Here is a 23,566-nt window from a genome sequence, read left to right on the forward strand (position 1 = left end):
GTCCGATTGGGATGCTCATTCTCCCCCCCTCTCGGGTATCCCTGGGGGTATATTTCTGTGGGGTTCTTCGTAGCTTGTTGTGGGTGCTCCCTCTCAGGAGCTGCAGGTCGGGGGGCTAGCCCTCCCTGCCCCGGTTGCCATCTTTCCGAGCTGTCTGCTGTCTCTCCAGCCGTCGCCACTCTATTCGTGGATGTCATCCAGACTTTCCTGGAGGTCACTGGCTGTGCCAGATGGGTTAGAGTTTGAATACACCTTCTGGTGCTACTTGGACACGTCATCAGTGAAAAACTGGGACTAATCTAGGTTATCCATGGTTTTTTTTTTTTCATTGCATCTGAAAATGACTTTGTTCATTACATTCACTTCACGCGATGTGGCGCAGATCAGCCTCCCGCAAAACTCAGCTGTGGACGATTTAAAAATGTTTGAAAAAAGCAGTGGTTCTCTACCCGCAGCCCGTCACGAATTCAAATGAGGCCCGAACCACATGCTGAATAAATTTTTTTTTTTTATAATTTTCTAAAATTTTATTATTTACATCAATTAAAATAAAATATGCTACTAATGAAATATAAGCTATATCCTAATGTTTTTATGTGATTTTTTTTTCTTCATATATTATTTTCAGACATGAGCACTGGCATAAGCATTTAACGAACACATACAAGCGCGCACTTTGGCAGAATTCAATTGAAATAGTCATCAACAGCCATTAGGTAAATTACCTTTAAGGTAAAATTGCGTACCAGAATGGACACATTTGTTTTTTAAGGGAGAAAAAAAAGAAATTAAAAAAATGCCAGCGAATGAACATGTACAAACTGTGAATAGTCGCAGTATCAGTATTGAAGAAGAAGTGCTGGATTTTCATTTGTTTGTTTTTTTGCTCCACAACTCACTTGAAGAAGTTCAGATAAATGGAAACACCATACACTATGTAACAATCCTTATCGTCATTGGAGAGTGTGTGCCGAGGGTCTGAGCAGACGACCGCGCGGACAGGTGCGCGTGGTCAGTAGGCTTCAAAAGCAAAATTGCACATGTGCAGGCAGAGTGAAGAAGCTCATTGCTACTCGAACCTGTGCAATCCGTCAGTAAAAGAATATAAAGACAGTCAGATGTGCAATAATTATGGGCAATTGCAGAGCGGACCATCAGCCTGCGCATTCAGAAGTATAAATTGAAGAAGTCTGCGTCCGCGCTGGCCGTGTCTGCGTCCGGATTGCTCATGCGGAAAGTATAACACAGGCGTTACAATCGCAACTTCTTTGTGTTATTGCTTTCAAGCTGAATCTCACAAAATTGGTCAGCTCCCGACAGCATCAGGTGTTTTATTTATGGGGAGTAGAATTGTTTATTTCAATGAATGTGATAGATTATATATCATAATAGTTAGGCTATAATATTATAAATCAGGTTGGCTTGTATTGTTGACGTAATATTTAAATTATATGCGTAGACTTGCACTTGGACCATAGTGTGGCCCGCTGGAAAAAAAGGTTGAGAACCACTGATATAAAGGTTGCTGTCCCATTTTATACAGGAATTGTTCATTTTAAAAAATCGAATTATATTGTTAGTTCTAATTATATTGTTAACACAAGTTCATTTAGAACTTTTTTCTTACTTATAAACTCCTTGAGAATTTAAAGTTAGTTTAATAGTATTTAAATTCAAGTTTAAAAAAAGGTTTTAATTGCTTAAATTATTTTTTATTAATTAATATTATGTTATCATGTTTGTTCTTGTAAAAAATACGCGTTTATTCTTTAGGAAAACAAGGGAAAAAATAAGGGACAATCCGAATATTTGTTTTGCTTTACTATTTATGTAAGCTACAATTATTCAAATAATAATAATAATAATAATAATAATAATAATAAAATAATGTCATTAAAAAAATACCATTGGCCTGAGTAATTTTGACCATTATAGAATTGTGACTTTAAAGATTAGTCATTTAGGTGGTAAAAATACTGTGAAATTAATAATGGCAAAACATTTTAGAAATTAACAATGGTATTTTAGAGCAACCGAAGGTTTATGAAACATTAGCCAATAAAGCATTTTTTTAAACAACGGAACTTAAAGTTGTGAACTAAAATATTATTTCAACCATACAGTGTGAATAAATAAAATGCATAATTTTCATAACATTTCATTATTCATAAAATGCATAACGTTTCTGCTGTTTGGATTTGTAGGCTACTTCAATATAATGAGCTCCAAGTTTAAGAATAGCCCTAGACTAGTTTCTCTCTCTCTCTCTCTGTTTAACAGCATTAGCTCAATGATATACGTCTTCCTTCCGTTAGAATTTTCCTGCCTTGCTAAATGTTGGGCTCATGCAGGGCCGGCGCGTGCCTATAGGCGAACTAGGCAGCCGCCTAGGGCGGAGAGAGAAGGCGAGAGAGAGAAGGCGAGAGAGAGAGAGAGAGAGAGAGAGAGAGAGAGAGAGAGAGAGAGAGAGAGAGAGAGAGAGAGAGAGAATTATTAATTTATTTGTTTGTTTCACATTAGGTATAAATAAAATAAAAGCTATAAATAAATAAAAAAACTTTACATTTCGAATAAAAATTCCCGCACGGCAGCGCCCTATTAGTAAGTCTATATGCATGCAAAATACTTTAATGTATATTCAAAAATGTCAAACCAAATAAATTTATCTGGTCATGAGTACAATCGCCTACGTGGAAGAGCGCTTTTCGCTGCTTAGAGACCATGGGCGCGTATTTGGATTTTTAGATGACATCGCATCTCTCAAAGAAAAGGAGAATAGAATAGCCTTCAGGATTGCTTAGGACTGGAAAAGGCCCTGACTCATGGAGACTCGCGCGATGTTGATGGGCATGAATTGTTTGAAGAGCTGACTGCTTTGGGCAGACGCCTGGTTGCTGGATCTAAACTACTGGATGCGCTTAAATTCATCTGTGAAAAAGGGATGGAAAACAATTTTCCAAATGTTTTTGTAGCATTGAGAGTGCTTCCCACTCTCCCTGTCACTGTGAGCTATGGAGAACGCAGTTTCTCAAAGCTTAAACTGATAAAAATGATCTCTGAAGTACAAGTTAAACTCGAGGACGCAATCAAAGCGTTTGCCGCTGCGAAAGCCCGACGCGCACGCTTCTGAAATGAAGGTGTGTGAATGTGTGTATCAGTCAAGAAAACAATCGAAAACTCCAGTTTTGTGAGCTAAAAAGTTGAGTGCACATGTTTAGTTTTATTCTTTACACTATCTATTAGCCTATAAAACAGAATTTATACTTAGCTGTTGTATTGTGTAGGCTACCCTTTTCACCTTTTTGCAGAATGAAATTTTTTTTATTTTAGTGTAATTTCATAGATTAAAAAAAATTGTTTACATGCATCTTAAGGATCCTTAATTGTGAATGTGAGGGGGGCGGCACGATTGTGCTCTGCCTAGAGCGGCATTTGAGCTTGCGCTGGCCCTGGGCTCATGATCAATAAGTTGTATTCGCCTCAATCTGATTCAGTAAAGTCAAACCGCAGACAGTGCAGCCTCGAGACCCGTGCGCTGTGAGGCGGGAACAGAGGATTCCGCTTGGTCTTAAAGCCTCCCGCAAACATCCACGATCACAAATAACAATGATTTTCGTAAAATAATGATTAAATATTAATTGATGATTTGTTATTGTCATTATGGTCTTGTGAAAATAATAATATGGGCTGCGAGAAAATTATGAATACAAAGAGTAGGGCTGCTGAGTGAAAGCATGTTTCAGCCCAGTAACACACCGTTCCTCAGAGCCAAAACACAGACCGAATTCTGTTCAGCTGGAGGGGGTTGGGTTTTGGGTAGTTATTCATGGATGTGGGGGTCGAGATAAAACTGTGAATTGCTCTTTCATATGGACAGAGGCTTTCACTTGCTGAACCGGTTTATATACGACTGTTGTTTTGGCTATATTCACAGTGCTGGCTCTCTACGACGAGAGAAATGCAACATTCACACATTACACTATTCCTTTTCGTCTAAAACATTTCAAGCTTTCAGTAGATATATTTTTAATGTACCTATGTGAGACACAACGATACTATGTTAATTAAAAAATTATACATTCATTATCATGAAAAATTAAAGTGATGAGACGGCGCCTCCCTGTCATTAATGCACATTAATAATTTTTGCACAAACGCTTGAATATGAGCTTCTTATCACGAGTAAAATTCATGCCAACAGCCAACATATTTAGCTTGATCAGAAGGTTGACTGCAAGAGTCGAGCGGGATGTTAAGAGTTTGTCTGTTTCTTTTACTGATTATTTTCGGGTTAAAGCATGATTTAAACAGATTCACACAATCGCTTTTGCAATAACGCGTTCAAACAAATGTAATCTTACAGTGCTACATTATCAGCATGCTATCGGATTTTGAAATCTTGAAGTTATTCGATCTGTTTAGATAAAAAAACTGACAAAAATATACTGTTATTTTCATCACAAACAAAATTTTCACAGCAGAAAGCAGCAATTAAAGATGTAATGCTTACAATGCTATTAGTTTGGCATGTGATAGGCTATAGGGGAAAAAGTTTACACAAAATAGCTTAAGCCACTTTGAAACTCTCCAGTTATTTTTTTTATTATTATTATTTTATATGCTATGTTATGTTTCTGGTATCAGAGCGCGTGGAGGGGAAGTTGTTGCTTCTCACAGACTCTGCTGCGGAGTGAGAGAGATGTTTCACCCGACGAAATGAAGACGACCGCGGCTGCACAAGCACAGCACATCCGCCGACAATCAACCTGCAGCAATGCTCGCTCATCGACTCGCCAAGCTTTACTTTTGTAGGTCGCATGGCAGTAAATAATTCGATAATATGACCATGCAGTCAATACAGATATTTAATAAAAACATTAAAACAAGCAGGGCTGTCAAATAAAACAATAAAAAACGCATGCCAGGTCTACACCGGACACAAGTGGAACGATCCAACAAAAGACAGCAGAACACAGTGATGGACACACTGGACTCGATCCCCATCAGTGAACTGATGCTCGTTCTGTTTATGATAAAATGTTCTGACACTGTGTTCAGATGATTTGACACTATAGTGTGATGTCATCAAGTTTAGACACACTTTTCGCTGTGGGGCACAGATGACAACTCTCGCATGACGCGTCCGGTGTAGACACAGACAGTGACTGCTCTATTTACAATTAAGTTCTATAAGAAAAAAAAAAAAAAAAAAAAAAAAATCTAAACCAGTGGCATAACGAGATGGAAATATAAACTAGAAAAAATATTAACAGGTCCTCCGTCCATGACACTGACTCACTGCGGAGCTGCAGTTTTAATCTGAACAGCTCTTAAAGCTGAGTGGATGGTTAGATGCATGATGGGCTAGTATTAAAAAAAAAATAGCATCTTTCCAGCATTAAGGTAATAACAGTACTGTTTTTTTTATCATCTTGTTGCAGTTATAAATTTGACTGCTAAATGAATGATAAAGAAATATATTAAAACTTGTTTTGTAAAATTTCTTCGTCATTTGAATATTGATTTAAAAATCGGTTTAAATCATAAATCAGATTTTTTTTTCTAAAATAAAAAAAAACAGGGATTTTTTTTTAGGCTATATGATATTACCCTACTTTAAAAACAAGTAAAGAAGGTTCCCTTTAAAATTACTTTAGTTGTCAATTACTAAAGCTTTTTTTTTACTTCGTGTGAATGTTGTTGATAATAATGAGAGAACTTGAGTTTAATTGTGAGGACGTTTTATTAATTCTTTAGAGTTTCAAAGATTTAATCGTGCCGGTTTAATTTTCAATCAGGGGCGGCAGTGGCTCAGTGGTTCATGTAGGTTGTCTACAAACCGGAAGGTTGGTGGTTCGATCCCCGGCTCCACCTGATCAAGTGTCGAGGTGTCCTTGAGCTAGACACCTAACCCCAGCTGCTCCCGACGAGCTGGATGGCGCCATGAATGGCTGACACCGCAGTCGTGTGTCGTGGTGTGTGAATGAGTGTGTGTGAATGGGTGAATGTGAGGCAAATTGTAAAGCGCTTTGGATGGCCATGTGGTCTGTTGAAAGCGCTATATAAATGCAGTCCATTTACCATTTACCATTTAATTTTATTCGTTTCTTGTTTTAGGCAAATTAGGCCTAAATAATGGGAACGAAATTATACAGTGCTTCACATTTAAACATGCAACAATTTCTTAATCAGTTTACGGACAAATGTCTTTTTCCCAATAAGTTAAAGGACAGGTAACGAATAACAAAAATGCATGTTGTTTTATTAACCCTCTGGAGTCGATTAACGCGGATACGCGTTATGAGTCATTTTCTCCTGATAACCCCGAAAAGAACTTAAATTACACTTTCAGTTTTAATCGTACAAATAAGAGCAATACATCAATGGAATCTGTAAAGGGTCTACTTTTTTTTGGATACAGACATAATAACAACAAAACTTTGTGCACTTATAAAATAAAGATAACAAACAAGGTGTGCTGTCTGCAGCCTTTGTCTGCGCCGATCTTCATTTACAAACACGTCATTAAAATGAACTGTTACTCCATGAATACTCAACGAAGAGACATGAGAGAGATATCTATAGAAAGCTTGACATGTCTACTTTTAAACTAAACAAGTGCCGCCGAAAACAGATATTCTGTGATAAAGTAATCCTTATATTGACATTTTGCATATTAATCCATGTAGCCAACCCCCCTAAAATAGGCTACCACTTTTAATGCTCCAATGCAAAGTTAACCACAATTTCTTTTGAATAATTTAACGCATAATATGATATAAATAATACTGCACACCTTTTAAATGTGTCAAATCTAAAATATGGTTTAATACCATGTAGATTAGAGAAAATATAATCACAGGTTCAGGCACAGGCTTGACATCCTGCTTGAATTCGTTCTAAGAAATGCACATAACTGTGGATATTAAATATTAAATATTTTAACTACAGTTTTTTTTCTTTCATTTTCCCTGACTGAAGCCATCAAATCTAACACATCAGTGAGGCAAAACTGACGTCTATTAGCGATAATGTGCTTTGATGCGCTTGTTTGATAACTTGTGGTTAAAGTGCCACTGAGCGGTCAAAGGCTGCAAATGCACTTTATACCGCCGCCGCGGCGGTACGTGTGGCGGTAAAAAGGGCCTTTTGGATGTCTTCTTAGTGTATGTGTAACATTTTATTACTGTGTATATACTGTATATATATTGTTGATAGCAGCATCTCTGTAGCCATGCTAATAAAATACAACAACCACTACAACTAATTTTAAGTGTTTTTTATGCTCCAGACCTATATAATAACAGACAGCTACAATAATGCTCTCTTCTATTGTCTGATTCAACTGGACATGTCAAGAAGCTCTTCACTGAGAATATTTTAAAAATGTATTCAAGTATATTTTCAATTTTGTCATGATCTTCAAAATTCAATGAGTACAAACTCTGCCCAGATAACAAACTGACATAGAATCAACATAGAATCAACGTTTCTCGTGGCGTCGAAAGGACATTGATCTCCAACGTCGATCCAACATCGTTTTGCTCATCGGGGTAATGTTGAGCCAACATTAACAGTTTGTACTCGTTGAATTTTGAAGGTCATGTCATCCATACAAAGACTGTAATTTGTTTATGAACAAAACCTTGTATTAAAATGGTCTTTACTGAACAGGTTTCTCCATTATTTACTGATGATTGGCAGTCCCGTTATGGCACTGCATCAGTGCAGTGTGATACTGTAAAGTTGTACATATGTAAAAGGTAATGTTTACCTTTTAATGCTAATCCAAATGGACAAAAATGTACATGTACATTTGATGTTCAAATATGAATTAAATCACTCTGCTGAGTGTGTATGTATGTGTGTGTTAGTGATCAGTCACTGTGCTCAATCCTGATCAGTGTGTGTTACAGTCTTACCATGCTATTATTCAGTTTGAAGTCATCTTCAATCTCATCAGCACTGTCATCGTCAGACACTTCACCCTCTTCAGCATCTGCAGACAAGTACAGAGGAAGACGCTTTCCCTATAGACAAAAAGGGAAGAATTAATGTTTCCATGATCCTTTTTTACAGTGTCAGCAAACAACCCCATTACTGAGGATTAGATAGTGTTTCACCTCTCTTTAAACTATCGACAACACCTTAGAGCCTGTGTGCGTTGACACAGCACCTCAGATATTGATAGAACAGAACTGAATCCATACTAATGACTGCTGACCACAGGTGAAAGAGAAGTGTAGTATGCACTCTTAACCCAATGAAATAACAATAAAATAACATTTTCTTTCTAGGAAGCCTGAATTTTTACTTTTAGTTTGAGTCAGTAATCCTGTCGTTTCATTCCCGATAAGATACACAACCAATTTTCCCATAATTCAGACAATTTTCAGCAGTAGGAAGCAATCATTTATAAAGGGAATCCAATAACCCATAAAGCACTGAATATCTAGAATACCTGAGGATAAACAGGGTCTTCATTTACACTTCGAAACACTGAAAGCCATTTAAGGGTCCTTAATCCTAAAACTCCAAACACAGACCCTTGTCTCCTCCTTGTCTGTAGGTCTCTCTCACAAACACATTTGTGTGGGGGCTAGTGGGAAATAGCAGTTGTTGGTTGAGGGACAAGATGGAGGGAAAATCAATCCCGTGCTTTTGACCTCCACAGTTTCCAGAATGAGTGCTCTTTTCTGGCAGAGGGTGCTGACATTGTGACATGATTAAGTGTGTGTGTGTAATCTAAGGAGACCCGTGTTCAAGTGTGGGGGGATTTACTCAAGTGTGCTCCAATCACAAAGAGTCCCTGCTGGGTTTAAGAGTCTGCCGTCACAGTTTGCTCAACTGGGAGGGTCCTGTAGAGTAGCAGGCTGGCAGTGCCATCTGTCCTGACCTGTTTTAGAGAGTATCCTCGCTGGCACAGTGACGTTGGTATTTACTCAAAGTAATACTCTCTTCTCATCTGACTGACCGCCTGTCATCCAATTACACCCTTCATTTTAGCTAAAGTAGTTTAGCTAAAATGAAAATTTCATTATCATTTACTTTACAAGGCCAAAGAAAAACAAAAAACATCTTTAAAGATGTGGTGCATTACCATCAAAAACAATCCACTGCGTCCTCAGTGGCTCTAATGTTGGTAGAAAATAAAGACTCCCATGTTCACTTTTACATCCAACTACAAAACACCTCCATTGCTTACGAGAAATTCTTGTTGGTACAGCTGCTCAGGGTGGAAGAGTGCAAATACGGGACAGTCCATCAGCAGTCAAATCTACTTGATAATTGAAACTATTTGGGTTTTTTGGGGATTAAAAAAAAATTGGGAATGGATTTTTATCATTTGGTTTTGCTTTGTTTGGCAAAAATATGTGCACGACTGCAAATGTTATATTTATTTTATACAATAGCTCAATGAATAAAAAGTTAACATTGTGTTTTTGGACACAATATTATCAGTATATTCAATAATTTATAATTGACAGTATAATCGATAAATATAATTAAAATAGTTCCAAACAAAGCCACAGCATAACTGTTTTGCATCACCTAGCAACACAAAACAATAATTCTTTACTAAATGAATGCATATTTTTGAATGCATTTAGGTAAGCGAATGATTCAATAACCTGTCTTTACTGTCACTTACTTAATTTCTGAATGAATCAGCCATTTGAATGAATTGGTTGAATGAATGACCGAACAAACTCACTCATTAAAACATTAAACTACCTACTGGTAGCTTAAGTTACATATTTTGAGTATGATTTCATATATATTAAACACTAATATTAAAGAAAATAAACTATTAATAAAAATATTGTTCATAACACCACTAAGGTTCCATAGAGCACTTCAAAGTATAAATCCTCATGGAACATTTAAAGGGCTTTAAAAAACACACACAAACACATTTTTGCTATTGTAACAAATTGAACAACCCTATACTCTTGTATTGGAAGAGTGAGGTGCTGGTTGTATAGAAAGTAGCAATGCAAGAGTTGTATCATTAAAAAAATGTGTGTATGTGTGTGTGTGTGGGTCTGTGCTTGAAAATATAGTTTATGAGAACATTATATATATATATATATATATATATACAGTACAGACCAAAAGTTTGGACACACCTTCTCATTCAAAGAGTTTTCTTTATTTTCATGACTATGAAAATTGTAGAGTCACACTGAAGGCATCAAGGGCTATTTGACCAAGAAGGAGAGTGATGGGGTGCTGCGCCAGATGACCTGGCCTCCACAGTCACCAGACCTGAACCCAATCGAGATGGTTTAGGGGTGAGCTGGACCGCAGACAGAAGGCAAAAGGGCCAACAAGTGCTAAGCATCTCTCGGGAACTCCTTCAAGACTGTTGGAAGACCATTTCAGGTGATACCTCTTGAAGCTCATCAAGAGAATGCCAAGAGAGTGCAAAGCAGTAATCAAAGCAAAAGGTGGCTACTTTGAAGAACCTAGAATATGACATATTTTCAGTTGTTTCACACTTTTTTGTTATGTATATAATTCCATATATAATTCATAGTTTTGATGCCTTCAGTGTGAATCTACAATTTTCATAGTCATGAAAATAAAGAAGACTCTTTGAATGAGAAGGTGTGTCCAAACTTTTGGTCTGTACTGTATATATATATAATGAAATGGGTATTACAATGTTAACATGGGCATTAAAATGTAAACTCTTTCAGTCTCCATATAACTTAAATGGCTTAATAAAACAGTGTTGCTGTTGTTTTTAAATTTAAAAAATGCCAGAGGCTTTCTGTGAGTGTTATATTTAGGGGTGACATTAGGGTTAGAGGACAGGAAATATGATTAGTTTAGCAATAAATAATTACACCTATGGAGAGTCCCCATAAAAGACATATACATGTGTGTGTGTGTGAGTGTCTTTCCCAACTCGCTAGACAGCTAACCCCACTCCTTCACTTCAGCTCATCTCTTTATAACTAACACTCATTCTCCCTTCACACATTCTGGCTGTCCCTGTTCAGAATTGTATAATTGGCTGGTCTTTCAGTGCCAATCATTTAAGGGCTCAACAACCATAAAAATGTGGACTTGAATGTCCTACAAGTCTGTCCAACTGTATTTATTTATCCAACTGCTATATTTTTGTTTTGAAAGTGATTTAAACATTTCAAAATCATTGTGTAAATGGTCTATTTTACTTGTCTGGAATCTGAAAGTCTAGCATACTGGTAATTTTTGGTGAACAGCAGAGCCGAGCAGCCCTATTCACTCACTACGCAAGTAGCGTAGGGCCCTACAAATTATGCAAGGCCCCGCCTCCACCTCTTGTCAAAGTGGTGCAACACTATCAATCTGGTGCAGAGAAGAGGAAAAATAGAAAAGAAAGTGACCAAGATAAGGATAAGTGAAGGATTTTGTAAAGCTGACGATGAAATGGCTGTTGCTGCATCGCATCAACATTTAATTTGGCATTTAGTGAGACACTGTGCCAATAACTGTGTTATCTATTAGTTTATTTTATATATATATTTTATATATATATATATATATATATATATATATATATATTATCGATCAGTTACACTTGTCAGCACTTTGTGTTTGCTGCATCACAATTCGGTCTGATTTTTGCCATTGATCTAATCAGCAGACAGGCTGAATCAAAATGCAAGTTCATTCTCTGATAGGAGCTGGCACTTATGGAACAGCAGAAATACTGTGATTAGCATGTTTACCCCTCTACATAAAGCACCGCAACTTTCTGTGTCTGCTTGCTTGTCACAGAGAAGTAGGTCAAAACAGTATTTACATGTTTTCATTTACATGTTTGTTTGCATGTATATTTTTTCTTTTTGCATTTTAATCTGGACTAAATAATATAATAATTAATAATTCTAATTTTCATAACTCATTGGCAGGTGTTTATGCTTTAAGCAATAATCTTTGATATATTTATCTTAAAGGGATAATTCACCAAAAAATAAAACTTATGTAATTAAAACTTATGTAATTAATTAATCACCCTAATGCCGTTCCAAAACCATAAGACCTTTGTTAATCTTCAGAACACAAATTATGAAATTGATGAAATCCGAGAGCTTTCTGACCCTGCATAGCCAGTAATGCAACTGAAACATTCCCAGGCCAAGTGAGGTAATAAAGGCATTGTTGACTGTTGAATAAAGTCTTTTTTTTGTTTGTTTTCTTTGCACACATTAAGTATTCTTGTAGCTTCATAACATTATGGTTGAACCACTGATGTCATATGGACTATTTTAATAATATATCTTTCTGGCCCTGGGAATGTTTTAGATGCATTGCTGTCTCTGCAGGGTCAGAAAGCTCTCGGATTTCATAAAAAAAAAATATCTTAATTTGTGCTCTGAATTTGTCATACTGCAGGAACAACGTGAGGGTGAGTAATAAATGACAGAACTTTAATTTATCTATGAATCAACCCTTTAAAACAATAGCTGAACAATTGTAATTTAAAAATGTTGCATGCAATATATATAACTTGAAAGTAATTAAATATGAGTAAGACAATTTTCTAAAACTCTACTACAAGGTATCATTCAGGATATGCACATCGGAGGATGGGAGCAGGTGGTTAACTGAAACCATAGGTGGTGGGGGCCCCTTTTAAAAATCTGCGTAGGGCCCCCAAAATGTTAGGGCCAGCTCTGGTCAAGACTATGCTGGTTCAACAGTTAGACCAGCACCAAAACAGAACTAACTAGTCCATACCAATGTGGAAATTTAAGTTGGTTTTAACAAAAGATAGAAAGAAAAGAGAGAACAGTGGGGGGAAAAAAACAGGAAAATGAAAAGAATAATTGAGGATTTCAGGTTTTGGTAAAGACAGAAATGGAGATGAGGGTTTCTTTAGTTCATGCCAAACCTTTATAAGTATCTTGCCCTTCAGGCAGTTCGGACTGGGAAGCTGCTTTGGGTCTTTGTTCAGAGCCTCCCCCACATCCAGCTTGTCTCCGAAGATCTCTTTCAGGTGCTGAGCTATCTTCTTCTGCTGCTGAATGCTGCAGTGATTCTCTATGGACAGGATCACGGGGAACCTGATGCAGCAGGAGACAGAAGAGAGAAAGGATAAGGGTGACAGTAATCACAAACCAGGGAACAGCCAGAACAGTCAGCAACTGCTTCCTGCCTCCAGAGCCTTCCCCCGACATTAACCTTTTATCCGAATTTCTTTCATCTTGGCTCGTCTTCACTGTCATGTGCGCTTTCTCTTTTCCCATCACACTCTTCCCTTTTTCCTGCCTGTCTGTCTTTTGTTTGACTGTCTCTCTTTTTACCTTCTTTCCCTTGCCACTTGCTTTCTTGCTGTTGTTTTTACTTCATCTACACACTCAAACAAATCACATTTGACTTTGGTTTCTATTCTCACTCATAGTCTGAGATTTCGACATTACATACTCTAACAATTGCTCTAACAAGGTGTTTCCAAAAGCATGCAAAAAACTCCACACATGTAACAATGCAAAAATCTTTTTCTTAATCAGTGTTTGTGGCTTGCTTCCGAATAAAACTATGGAAACATTCTTGAATCAAGATACATTTAGTTGAAAAGTAGTAGATATTAAGATAATATAGATATCTGCATACAATATTATGTTTTTCTCAGAGAATGAATATCATTGTCCCACTACATAACATACGTAGTGCACGAAAATGACATAATTAGATTCAGAAATCCTATACGTTACCTGAATGCCAGATACTAAGAATCAGGGAAACCCTCTGGGTTTAAAAAGCCCTAAATTATGAATGACATTCCTCTCACACACAAATCCACACATACACGTACACACACCATGAAAAAAAACAAAGAATTTGAAAGAAATGGAAATGGAAAGATAAAAAGATGCCCTGTAGGGCTACAGTGATAGCAATGCTGTCTCAGCAGGTGTCATGGGATTTGGTGAGTGTAATTTGCATGTGATGTGCATGTGCTAAAAGGCTCATTTTCTACATTATGTTGAGCCATTAGCTGAAATAGGTGGGTTTTTAATGATAAAACGCCATTAAAGAAACACACAATGTAGCTTTCTAGGAGCATCCAGGCACTGGTACAGAAGGTTCTCATTAATTATTACTGTACTGGATGAATGTTTTTTGTTGAAAAACAAAACAATTTTCCACAACAAATTAAACACAATTTTTATGTTATGCACCCCATTGGGTGTCATATCTGGTAATAGTAAGATGAAAAAGATATAGCAATCATAGGGTCTGCAAGCCCATCTGAATTGCTTTTTAGAATAACTATTAAACATACAAAAAAGACAGAAGTCTAACACAGACACCCATGACATTCCCCTGTGAAGATGTTTAACTGAAATATGCAGTATTTTAATCAATTTTGTATTATGAAGATTTATTGTAATGTTTAAGTTTAAATTACTTTGACATTTTTAAAAAGATGAACATACTGTATGGCTGTTTTAAATGAGCATTGAATGGCTTTGCTGTGCCCAGTAGGGATAGTCTTGAAAAGCTACAAAGAAAATGATGATTGATTTCCTGACACCAACTAACGGCTGATCATAAACGACTATTATAAAAGAGAGAAGAAAAACTGAAGAGAGAAGGAAGTACGCACTCATTGTTTACAAAGGCGTATTTGTTGATGGTCTCAATGACAGATTTAAAGGTGATCTTGGAGGTCAGAGTGTAACCGTGCTGGACCATAGGCTCCCCGTCTGGACCATCCCAGCAGTCCACTGTAACACAAAGCATAGTCACAAACAGCGTTCTAAAAATATTTTATTTACAAACATTGGAAAATATATATAACACATATATCCACAAGAGTTGTCTTACCCTCCACACAGCGGCAGCCGGCCTGCAGGACCCAAGCATACATGTCCGTCTTGGAATGGGACAGCAGCTGATCTCCAGTCAGGTAGGTGTTGTGCGAAGAGGCTATGAAATAGTTACACAGAGGCTGATCCATATCTTGATTGACCTCGTTGTGCTGAGGGTTGAACACATCACAGACTGGGCTCCGCATGTAGCTGGTGAACCCTAGATAGTGAAAGCAGACACAAAACAGCTGTATATTTTTAATTTCTTTGAGCTGTATATTATATAGTGCTACAAAATCAAAATAAACCAAAAAAAAACATGCAACATGTCTTTTAAAAGCTCAAAATTTTGTCAAATAATTAATGATGCACTGCTAAAATTTTAGTTATTACAACCTTACACAATCAATTCTGCCAAGAAAATATGAGGACAACAGGTAAAGGCGTTGATGGCAAAACTGCAGAGCGCAACAACTGGAGGGATCAACCCAGTGATATTTTAAAAGCCTAAATGTCTTGCTCGCTTTCAAAAATGCAGTTTTTAGACAAAAAGAGAGCTGTGTGAGAATGGTATGCAGCAAACGTGTGCTGAATCAATTAGTTTCAGCTTGACAAGTCACTACTGGAAAACAAGTCACTAAGAAACATCATTCAGTTATGAAAGTGACACACACATAAACAAAACTCTAATGCAAATTTGCAATAAATACCATGTATAAAAATGACAGACAGAAGGAAGGCCCCGTTTACACATAAAGGTGTTTTTTTTTTTTTCTATCCAATCACAAGTGTACAACGCCAAATACCGGTGTAAATGGGACCTGAAATGTTTTGAGCTTGACCACTTCCAGTGGTAGTCGAAAACACATTCGATTGGATCGCTTTCGCAGTGTAAACGCCCATGTGTAAGAAGCCCCTATAGACCACTTCCTCTCTGCCTACTGACCTAATTCTTAAACAGATGGGATTTAAACTGCCGGCTGAGTTTGTTTTGAAGTAAAAAAAAAAAAAAAAAACATTATGTTCTCTTACAAGTCCTGACTCTTACACAAACCCACAGCATTCACATGTAAATTGTACAAGCTTATTCTGCAATATTATATTGAAAGGTCAGAAAAGTCCCATACATACACCCACCCACAGACCCTCACCTCAAATAAATCAGAAAAGCAGTCAAAAATGGACAAAAAAGATGGATTAAAATGCTCCCTCATCTACCTGTCTATCTATCCAGACAGACAGACAGATAGATATATTTCTATCTATTACACTGATTTCTGACCAGAGGATTATTAAGGGCTCACACACAGCAGGCAGGTTCAATCAGTTCTACTAGCTTTGCTATAGTAGAAAGCCAAGCAGAGCTGAGCCACTGTGTCTTATTTAGCTTAAGGGAAAAGAGGGCACCCAGTGCTTCACTATCAGTGGACAGTGCTCATGGACCCAATCAATAAAGCTTCAAAAAGATTAGATGAAATTTCACACCACACACACAAAGAAGATCCTCTACCGGTCCAAGATGGCGCCTGTGTTTGGCATTGCCGCTGTGGCTGGAGGATCGTTTCGTTTTGTTTTAATTATTTTATGTGCGTTGCTGTTATTAAGTTTGTCCTCCTATGATGTGTCTGCCGTGTGGGTGTATGATCGCCAAACGATGATTTTAATTCGTTCATCTGTGACCAAGTGTGGTGGCTTTTGTACCTGGAGTGGCTTGGGCGAATCAACCCTGTACCGCTGTCCACCTGCATCGGCTGTCTGCATGCGGGAAGGAGAGGGACTTGAGAGACGTACTAAGAAGCCGAGGAGAAGGAGAGGAAAAAGGGCTGGGAGACAGGTGCATCTCAGGATACTCTGGAAGTTGGAGCAGTGCTGTGTTGTTTCCAGATTGCCGTGTCTTCGCCCCTTTGTTCCGAGCGTCTACAGTGGTCCATTTCTTTTGCCCCTGAGAGTTTCTTCGACCGGTCGCGGTGTGTGCGACGAGCACTTGAGGTCGCTGCTGCGTACCTCTGTCTCTGCTCCAGGTGGTAGATCTGCACCGCTTAAGATTGCTTTGTTGAATGTTCGATCAATCAGAAACAGGTCATTCCTGCTCAATGAACTATTCACTTATAAAAATTTGGACTTTATGTTGTTGACGGAGACATGGCAACGGAGTATGGAGTTTTCCCATTTGATTGAACTCTGTCCTGCGGAATGTTCATTCATCAGCACACCAAGGCTCGTGGGCCGTGGGGGTGGACTTGCTGTTGTTTATAAAAATCAGTTTATTTGCCAGTTGATGAACTCCAACACGTACTCGTCCTTTGAATTACAGATGTCTAAGGTTGGTCGATCAAATTCTTTTTTTTTTTTTTTTATTAGAGATTTTCAAATAATACAGACAACCGAGACAGAAACAATCAAACAAACAGACAAACAAACAGACCCCAAGTGCTGCAAGTTAAATAAAATGTACAAGTGTATCTGTTAACAAAAAACATAATAAATCAAAACAGAAGAAGCCAAAAATCTCTAAAAAATAAAATTTCAAATTTTGTGTAGGAAGGATTGAAGAGGTTCCCAAAGTTTCCTGAATTTGTCCTGTTTGTGGTTGAGGTCATAAGTTAATTTCTCCAAAGGATGAAAGGTTGACAGCTGAGAAATCCACATGGAAATTGTAGGGATCTGAGATGTAGACCATTTTAGTAATATACATTTCTTAGCCAGAAATATGAGGGTAGTAAACAGAGATTTGAGGTCCGAGTCAAAAAGGTCTTTAGGAATGTCATTCAACAAAAAAAGTGAGGGGGATAACATTAACCGTTTCCCTGTTATCTCCTGGATTGCAGAGTGGACCCCTCTCCAAAATGGTTGGATGTGAACACAAGACCAAAATACATGAAAGAATGTGCCCTTACAAGCTTTGCATTTAAAACAGAGGTCGGAACAACCTGGGAACATTTTATGCAGTCGAACAGGTGTAAAATAAATTCTGTGGAAAAATTTGAAATTTTGTTCATGTATGGAAATTGAGGTACATTTTGGAAAGATACCATCGCAGATCTTGGTCCAATTTTCAGAATTAAACAGAACTCCTAGGTCCCGTTCCCATAGTGGTTTCAAAGAATCATACACTGAAGAATCAGAATGAGTTAATAAGGCATAAAATTTTGAAATAAGTCCTTTGAACGATTTAACTGATAGTATGGTTTCTTCCAATTCTGATAATTTAAATCGGAATCTATTTTGTTTTAAAAGAGACTCTATAAAATGCCGAATTTGAAGATATTTGAAAAAGTCTTCGGAGGGAATATCGAACTCTTCTCTAATTTGTTCAAATGATCTCAAAGTTTCAGAGGTAAACATTCCTGAAAAGTCAGACAAGCCTTTAAAACTCCAATCCAGCAATCCAATGCTCCTAATCTGAATGGGAATGTCTGGGTTCAAAGCCAGAGGGGAGTGTATGGATATAGTTTGGGGGATATTCAAATGTTTTTTCACATCATTCCAAACCAGTAATGTATTATAGACAATCACATTATCATTAAGAGAGTTTATCTGAGTTATATTATTAATAAACCACAGGGAATCTAATCTTCTTGGATGGCAAAATAAAGATTCAAAATCAATCCACATAGCATCCTGCTTATTCATAACCCAGCTTGTTATCATTTTGAATTGAGCAGCCCAATAATAAAGCTGAAAATTGGGTAAGGAGAGACCCCCAAGGTCCTTTGGTTTACAAAGTTTAGAAAGACCAACTCTCTGCTGCTTATTATTCCAGATATAACGAGATATGTAAGAATTCAAAGTTTTAAAAAACGATGTAGCTAAATAGCATGGGAGATTTTGAAAAAGATAGTTAAGTCGAGGAAGTATGTTCATTTTTATGACGTTAACTCTCCCAAGAAGAGAAATTGGCAGAGGGGTCCACTTTTCTAAATCTTTTTTAACGTTTTGAACTAAAGGGGAGTAATTTGCTTCAAATAAATTATTCAAATCAGGGGTGAGGAGAATGCCAAGATACTTAAAACCTTTTTTAGAAATCTCAAAAGGAAATTGTATTGTAGGGTTATTAAAGTAATTAAAAGACATAGAAACAGACTTTTCGATATTAACTTTGTATCCCGACACAGTACTGAACAAAGCCAAGGAAGTCAGAACTGCAGGAGTAGATGTCTGTAAATTTTCTAAATATAAAAGGACGTCATCTGCATACAGAGAGATGACGTGTTTTTTCCCGTTAATTATAATTCCAGATATCTCAGGATTAGTCCTGATAGACTCTGCCAAAGGTTCAATAAATAGTGTGAACAATAAGGGCGATAAGGGGCATCCCTGTCTGCAACCTCTACGTACTGAAAAACCTTCGGACATCAAACCATTTGTGTTGACGGAGGCAGTAGAGTCTGAGTAAAGATGCTTAATAACATTAATAAAATTAGAGCTTAATCCAAATTTTTCCAAAACTAAAAACAAAAAAGGCCACTCCACGCGGTCAAAAGCCTTTTCGGCGTCCAAAGATAATATCATTGATATCTTTTTCTGAGTATTAAAATAATGTATAGCATTAAGAGCACGACGTACATTATCCGAACCATGCCTGGATTTCACAAAGCCTGCTTGATCAGGATTTATAACCTTAGGAAGAATTGATTCCAGTCTGCAGGCCAGAACTTTTGCCATTATCTTATAGTCTACATTAAGGAGACTAATAGGCCTATAAGATGAACAATCTAGAGGATTTTTATCTTTTTTTAGGAGTAAACTAATTGAAGCCTGTCTCCAAGATGGGGGGATTTCACCTTTCCAGATATCATTGATCGCAGGCATAAAAATCGGATGGATATTGGGCCAGAATTTTTTGAAAAATTCCAGTGGGAAACCATCTGGACCGGGGCACTTCCCATTTGGCATGGATTGAATTGCTGCCCAAACCTCCTCTACTGAAAAAGGAGCATTTAGGTTAAAACGGTCCTCCTCAGAACATAACGGTAATGTGATATTACTTAAAAAGGCAGCAATGTCAGAGTCTGTCGCTTTTGATTCAGAACTGTATAGCGATTTATACAATTCCTTAAAAGTACTATTTATGACTAAAGGGTCACTAGAAGTGACACCATTTATATTCCGTATCATATTAATCGACCTGTCGTTGTTTTGATTATTTAATTGGTATGCCAGTAACCGGCTAGATTTATTGCCAAATTCATAAAATTTTTGTTTAGTAAAGAGAAGAAGCTTCTGAATATGGGAGGTATGATCCATATTTAGTTTAGTTCTTGCATTCTCCAGTAATTTTAAATTTGAAACTGTAGGGAATTGCTTGTGCATTTGTTCCAATCTAGTTACCTCCTTTTCAAGATTTTTCCTATTACTGTCTTTGGCTCTTTTAAGGTGGGAAGTATAAGAAATAAGATGACCGCGTAGAGTAGCTTTGGCTGCATCCCAAATTATGGCAGAAGACACAGGAGAATTTCTGTCGTCGAGCCAAAATTGAGACAAACTATCTGAAACAAAAGATGAAAAATGATCACTGTTTAAAAGAGATGTATTAAATCTCCAATTTGAAGATCTAGGAATACTGAAGGCGGGGTCAATTTGCAAACAAACTGCTGCATGATCTGATAGGACAATAGAGTCAATATGACAAGTCTGAACTGCATGCAAAAATTGTTTAGGGAGAAAGAAATAGTCCAGCCTGGAATATGAATTGTGGGGGTGAGAAAAAAAAGTATAATCCCTCACTTTAGGATTTAATTGACGCCATACGTCTATCAAACCGGAGTCAGAACATAAATTATTGAGCATCTTAGATGATTTAGGGTTTGATACGTTTGCAGATGAGGATTTGTCCAGAGAGGCATTCATTATACAATTAAAGTCTCCAGCTAGAAAACCTAAGCCTTTACAATGATGAGTGAACAGTAAAATCATCTGTGTTATAAAATTAGGCGAATCAGAATTTGGAGCATAGAGATTGAGAATTGTTACATGGCATTTGAGGATCGATCCTGTGATCATAATAAATCTCCCTTCAGCATCTGATTCTTTATATTCTAAAATAAAAGGTAGATTTTTATTAATAAGAATGGCTACCCCTCTTTTGTTCTGTGAGTAAGAAGAAAAGTAGACTTGACCAACCCAGTCTTTCCCTAGCTTTGAGTGTTCTACGTCGGATAATTTTGTTTCCTGAAGCAATACTATATCAGGTTTTTGTTTTTTCAAATGAGTTAGAATTTTTTTTCTTTTAATTACATGTCCAATCCCTTGAACATTCCAATAATAAGTTTAAGTGAACCAGCCATGAAAGGTGTGAATTAATCGCGAAGATAAAGCGATTTTATTTGGCGAAAAAAAGGCAACAGAGAGTTGGCTTACAACAAACACATAAAACATCAAAGAAAACCTTGCAGCACGTACCCACCCCCACTCTGTCCCCAAACGACAGAGTAAAACCCCCCTTAATGAAGTCAACGAACGTAATAATCAGTACAAATCCACAAATTAGTGACCACAATAACAATTCAGTCGCCAGAGACAACGGCCAAACCAAGAGACTGAATTAAAAAAAAAAAGAGAAAGAAAAAAAAAACACTGCGAGGAAAAGGAAAGGAGAGTCCCTTAGGAATAAAATAAAAACTATGTTATAAATGGGAAGCTATACTTAAGATTAATTAAACCTCCTAGTTATTCCAAATTACTTTAAATCAGGCAGGCTTTAAAAATAAATAAATAAATATACAAAAAAGTGAGTAAATAAAAACAGGTTGGCTCCTTTAGTCTTAAAAACTAGAAAGTAATGAAGGGACTCGCTGTAGATCAAGTCAATAATCCTCCTTAACAAACGAGAGTAGCAGCAAAAATACCTCAAGTAAGAGATTCCAAAAAGGCAGCGGCTGATTCGGGGGTATCAAAAAGACGAATTTGCCCGTTATGAAGACAGCGAAGCCTCGCAGGGTAGGCAAAGCCACGATACATATTCCGACGGGCCATCAATTTCCCCACGGAGTCAAACTCACGACGTTTGCGCAGGACCTCCGCCGAAAGGTCAGAGTAGAACCTTAATCTGGATTCATTATAGAGGATGTCGCGCTTCTTCAAAGCTGCCCTGAGAACCGCTTCTTTCTGAGAGTACCGGAGAAATCGCACAAGAATACTTCTTGGTGGCTTATTCGCGTCCGGGCTCGGGACCAGAGCGCGATGGGCGCGTTCAATCTCCAGAGGAGGAAAGTCAGCAGGTAGGCCGACTAAAGTTGGAATGGTAGTTTGGAGAAAGTCCGCGAGTAAAGTGGAGCCTTCCGCTTTCTCCGGGAGATTGACGATCTTTAAATTCTTCAGACGCCCGCGGTTCTCCAGGTCGTCAACCTTCAGCTGCAGCATATCCACTATCTTTTGCATAGCTGATATTTGGGCTTCGCAATTGTCGCGACTATCCTCGGTATTTGAGATCCGAGTTTCGGCTTCATCCATTCGTTTTTCCAAATCTGTTGCTCGATTAGATAGATTGGAAAGAGAAAGCTCAACTGACGTGATAGATGTTTTAATGTCACCCAGAGCACTGTTTATCGTATTCAAACGAGCTTCGACAGCTTCATCCATGTTATCAACACGGGAGGCCACGGATTTGATTTCAATCAAAATCTGATCCATGGTAGTCTGCTCGGTGGCCTCCGTGTCAATTTCACCATGCTCATCTTCATCAGTGGAGCACGCGGTCAGTCGAGTCGTCGCTTTCTTTTTCCCGGTGGACGGGCCAGACGACGAAAATATAGGAAAATCTTTGTCACGAGGAGGTTTAGGCATACTTGAGATAGAAAATAACTGATTAAGTGACGTTTGCCAAGCGAGAAAAAGAACTTTAAACCTTGGTTTAGCAAGGAGCGAAGTCTCAAGCGTCCATCTTGCTCCGGGTCACGTGACCACCCCCGATCAAATTCTTTTTATTGTATTCTTGTTTATCGGCCTCCTGGGATTTTGGGTCCTTTTCTGAGCGACTTAGAATAGTGAAGTGACATTCAGCCAAGTATGGTGACCCATACTCAGAATTTAACCCATCCGAAGTGCACACACACAGAGCAGTAAACACACACACACACTGTGAACACACACCCGGAGCAGTGGGCAGCCATTTATGCTGCGGCGCCCGGGGAGCAGTTTGGGGTTCGATGCCTTGCTCAAGGGCACCTAAGTCGTGGCATTGAAGGTGGAGAGAGAATTGTACATGCACCCCCCCCCACCCACAATTCCTGCCGGCCCGGGACTCAAACTCACAACCTTTCGATTGGGAGTCCGACTCTCTAACCATTAGGCCACGACTTCCCTGACTTTTTATCCTTTATCATTAAGTTGAATAGAGTTATTATTGTCAGTGATTTTAAAATTCATGTGGATAATGCTGCATGTAATACTGTTTTAAATTTTTTAAATTTAATGGATACTTTTAATTTTGTTCAACATGTCTCTGGTCCTACACATGATAAAGGACACTTACTTGATTTAGTGTTTTCTCATGGTTTAAATATTGACGATGTGTGTACAGAGGATGTCTATGTTAGTGATCATAAATGTGTTTTATTTAATCTTGCGTGTAACGAAAATCCACTGCCGGTCAAGCGGGTGTCTTGTTCTCGCATGATTACCCAAGTTGCTGTTGAGAGTTTCTCGACCACTTTTGATTCCAACTCGGTTATTATTTTAAATGACATTGACAGTTCTGTACAGTTGTTTAATGATCACTGCACTTTGTTACTGGATAAAGTGGCTCCATTTAG

General features: G+C 37.8%; 2 protein-coding genes across 2 annotated transcripts in view; both read right to left on the minus strand.

Moving 5' to 3' along the window:
* The window catches only part of LOC132156003 (acetyl-coenzyme A transporter 1-like), a 249,357-nt gene that overhangs the window by 157,883 nt on the left and 67,908 nt on the right, over window positions 1–23,566 (minus strand). The gene's annotated exons all lie outside the window — the stretch shown is intronic.
* The window catches only part of LOC132155994 (1-phosphatidylinositol 4,5-bisphosphate phosphodiesterase eta-1-like), a 77,111-nt gene that overhangs the window by 24,489 nt on the left and 29,056 nt on the right, over window positions 1–23,566 (minus strand). The window contains exons 7-10 of the mRNA XM_059564797.1: window positions 14,830–15,033; window positions 14,609–14,729; window positions 12,890–13,061; window positions 7,923–8,030 (exon numbers count right to left, since the gene is read on the minus strand). Of these exons, the coding sequence (XP_059420780.1) occupies window positions 7,923–8,030; window positions 12,890–13,061; window positions 14,609–14,729; window positions 14,830–15,033 (605 nt within the window). The remainder of the gene's footprint in view (window positions 1–7,922; window positions 8,031–12,889; window positions 13,062–14,608; window positions 14,730–14,829; window positions 15,034–23,566) is intronic.

This window comes from Carassius carassius, chromosome 13 (genome assembly GCF_963082965.1).
Source record: "Carassius carassius chromosome 13, fCarCar2.1, whole genome shotgun sequence".
Classification (NCBI taxonomy): Eukaryota; Metazoa; Chordata; class Actinopteri; order Cypriniformes; family Cyprinidae; genus Carassius; species Carassius carassius.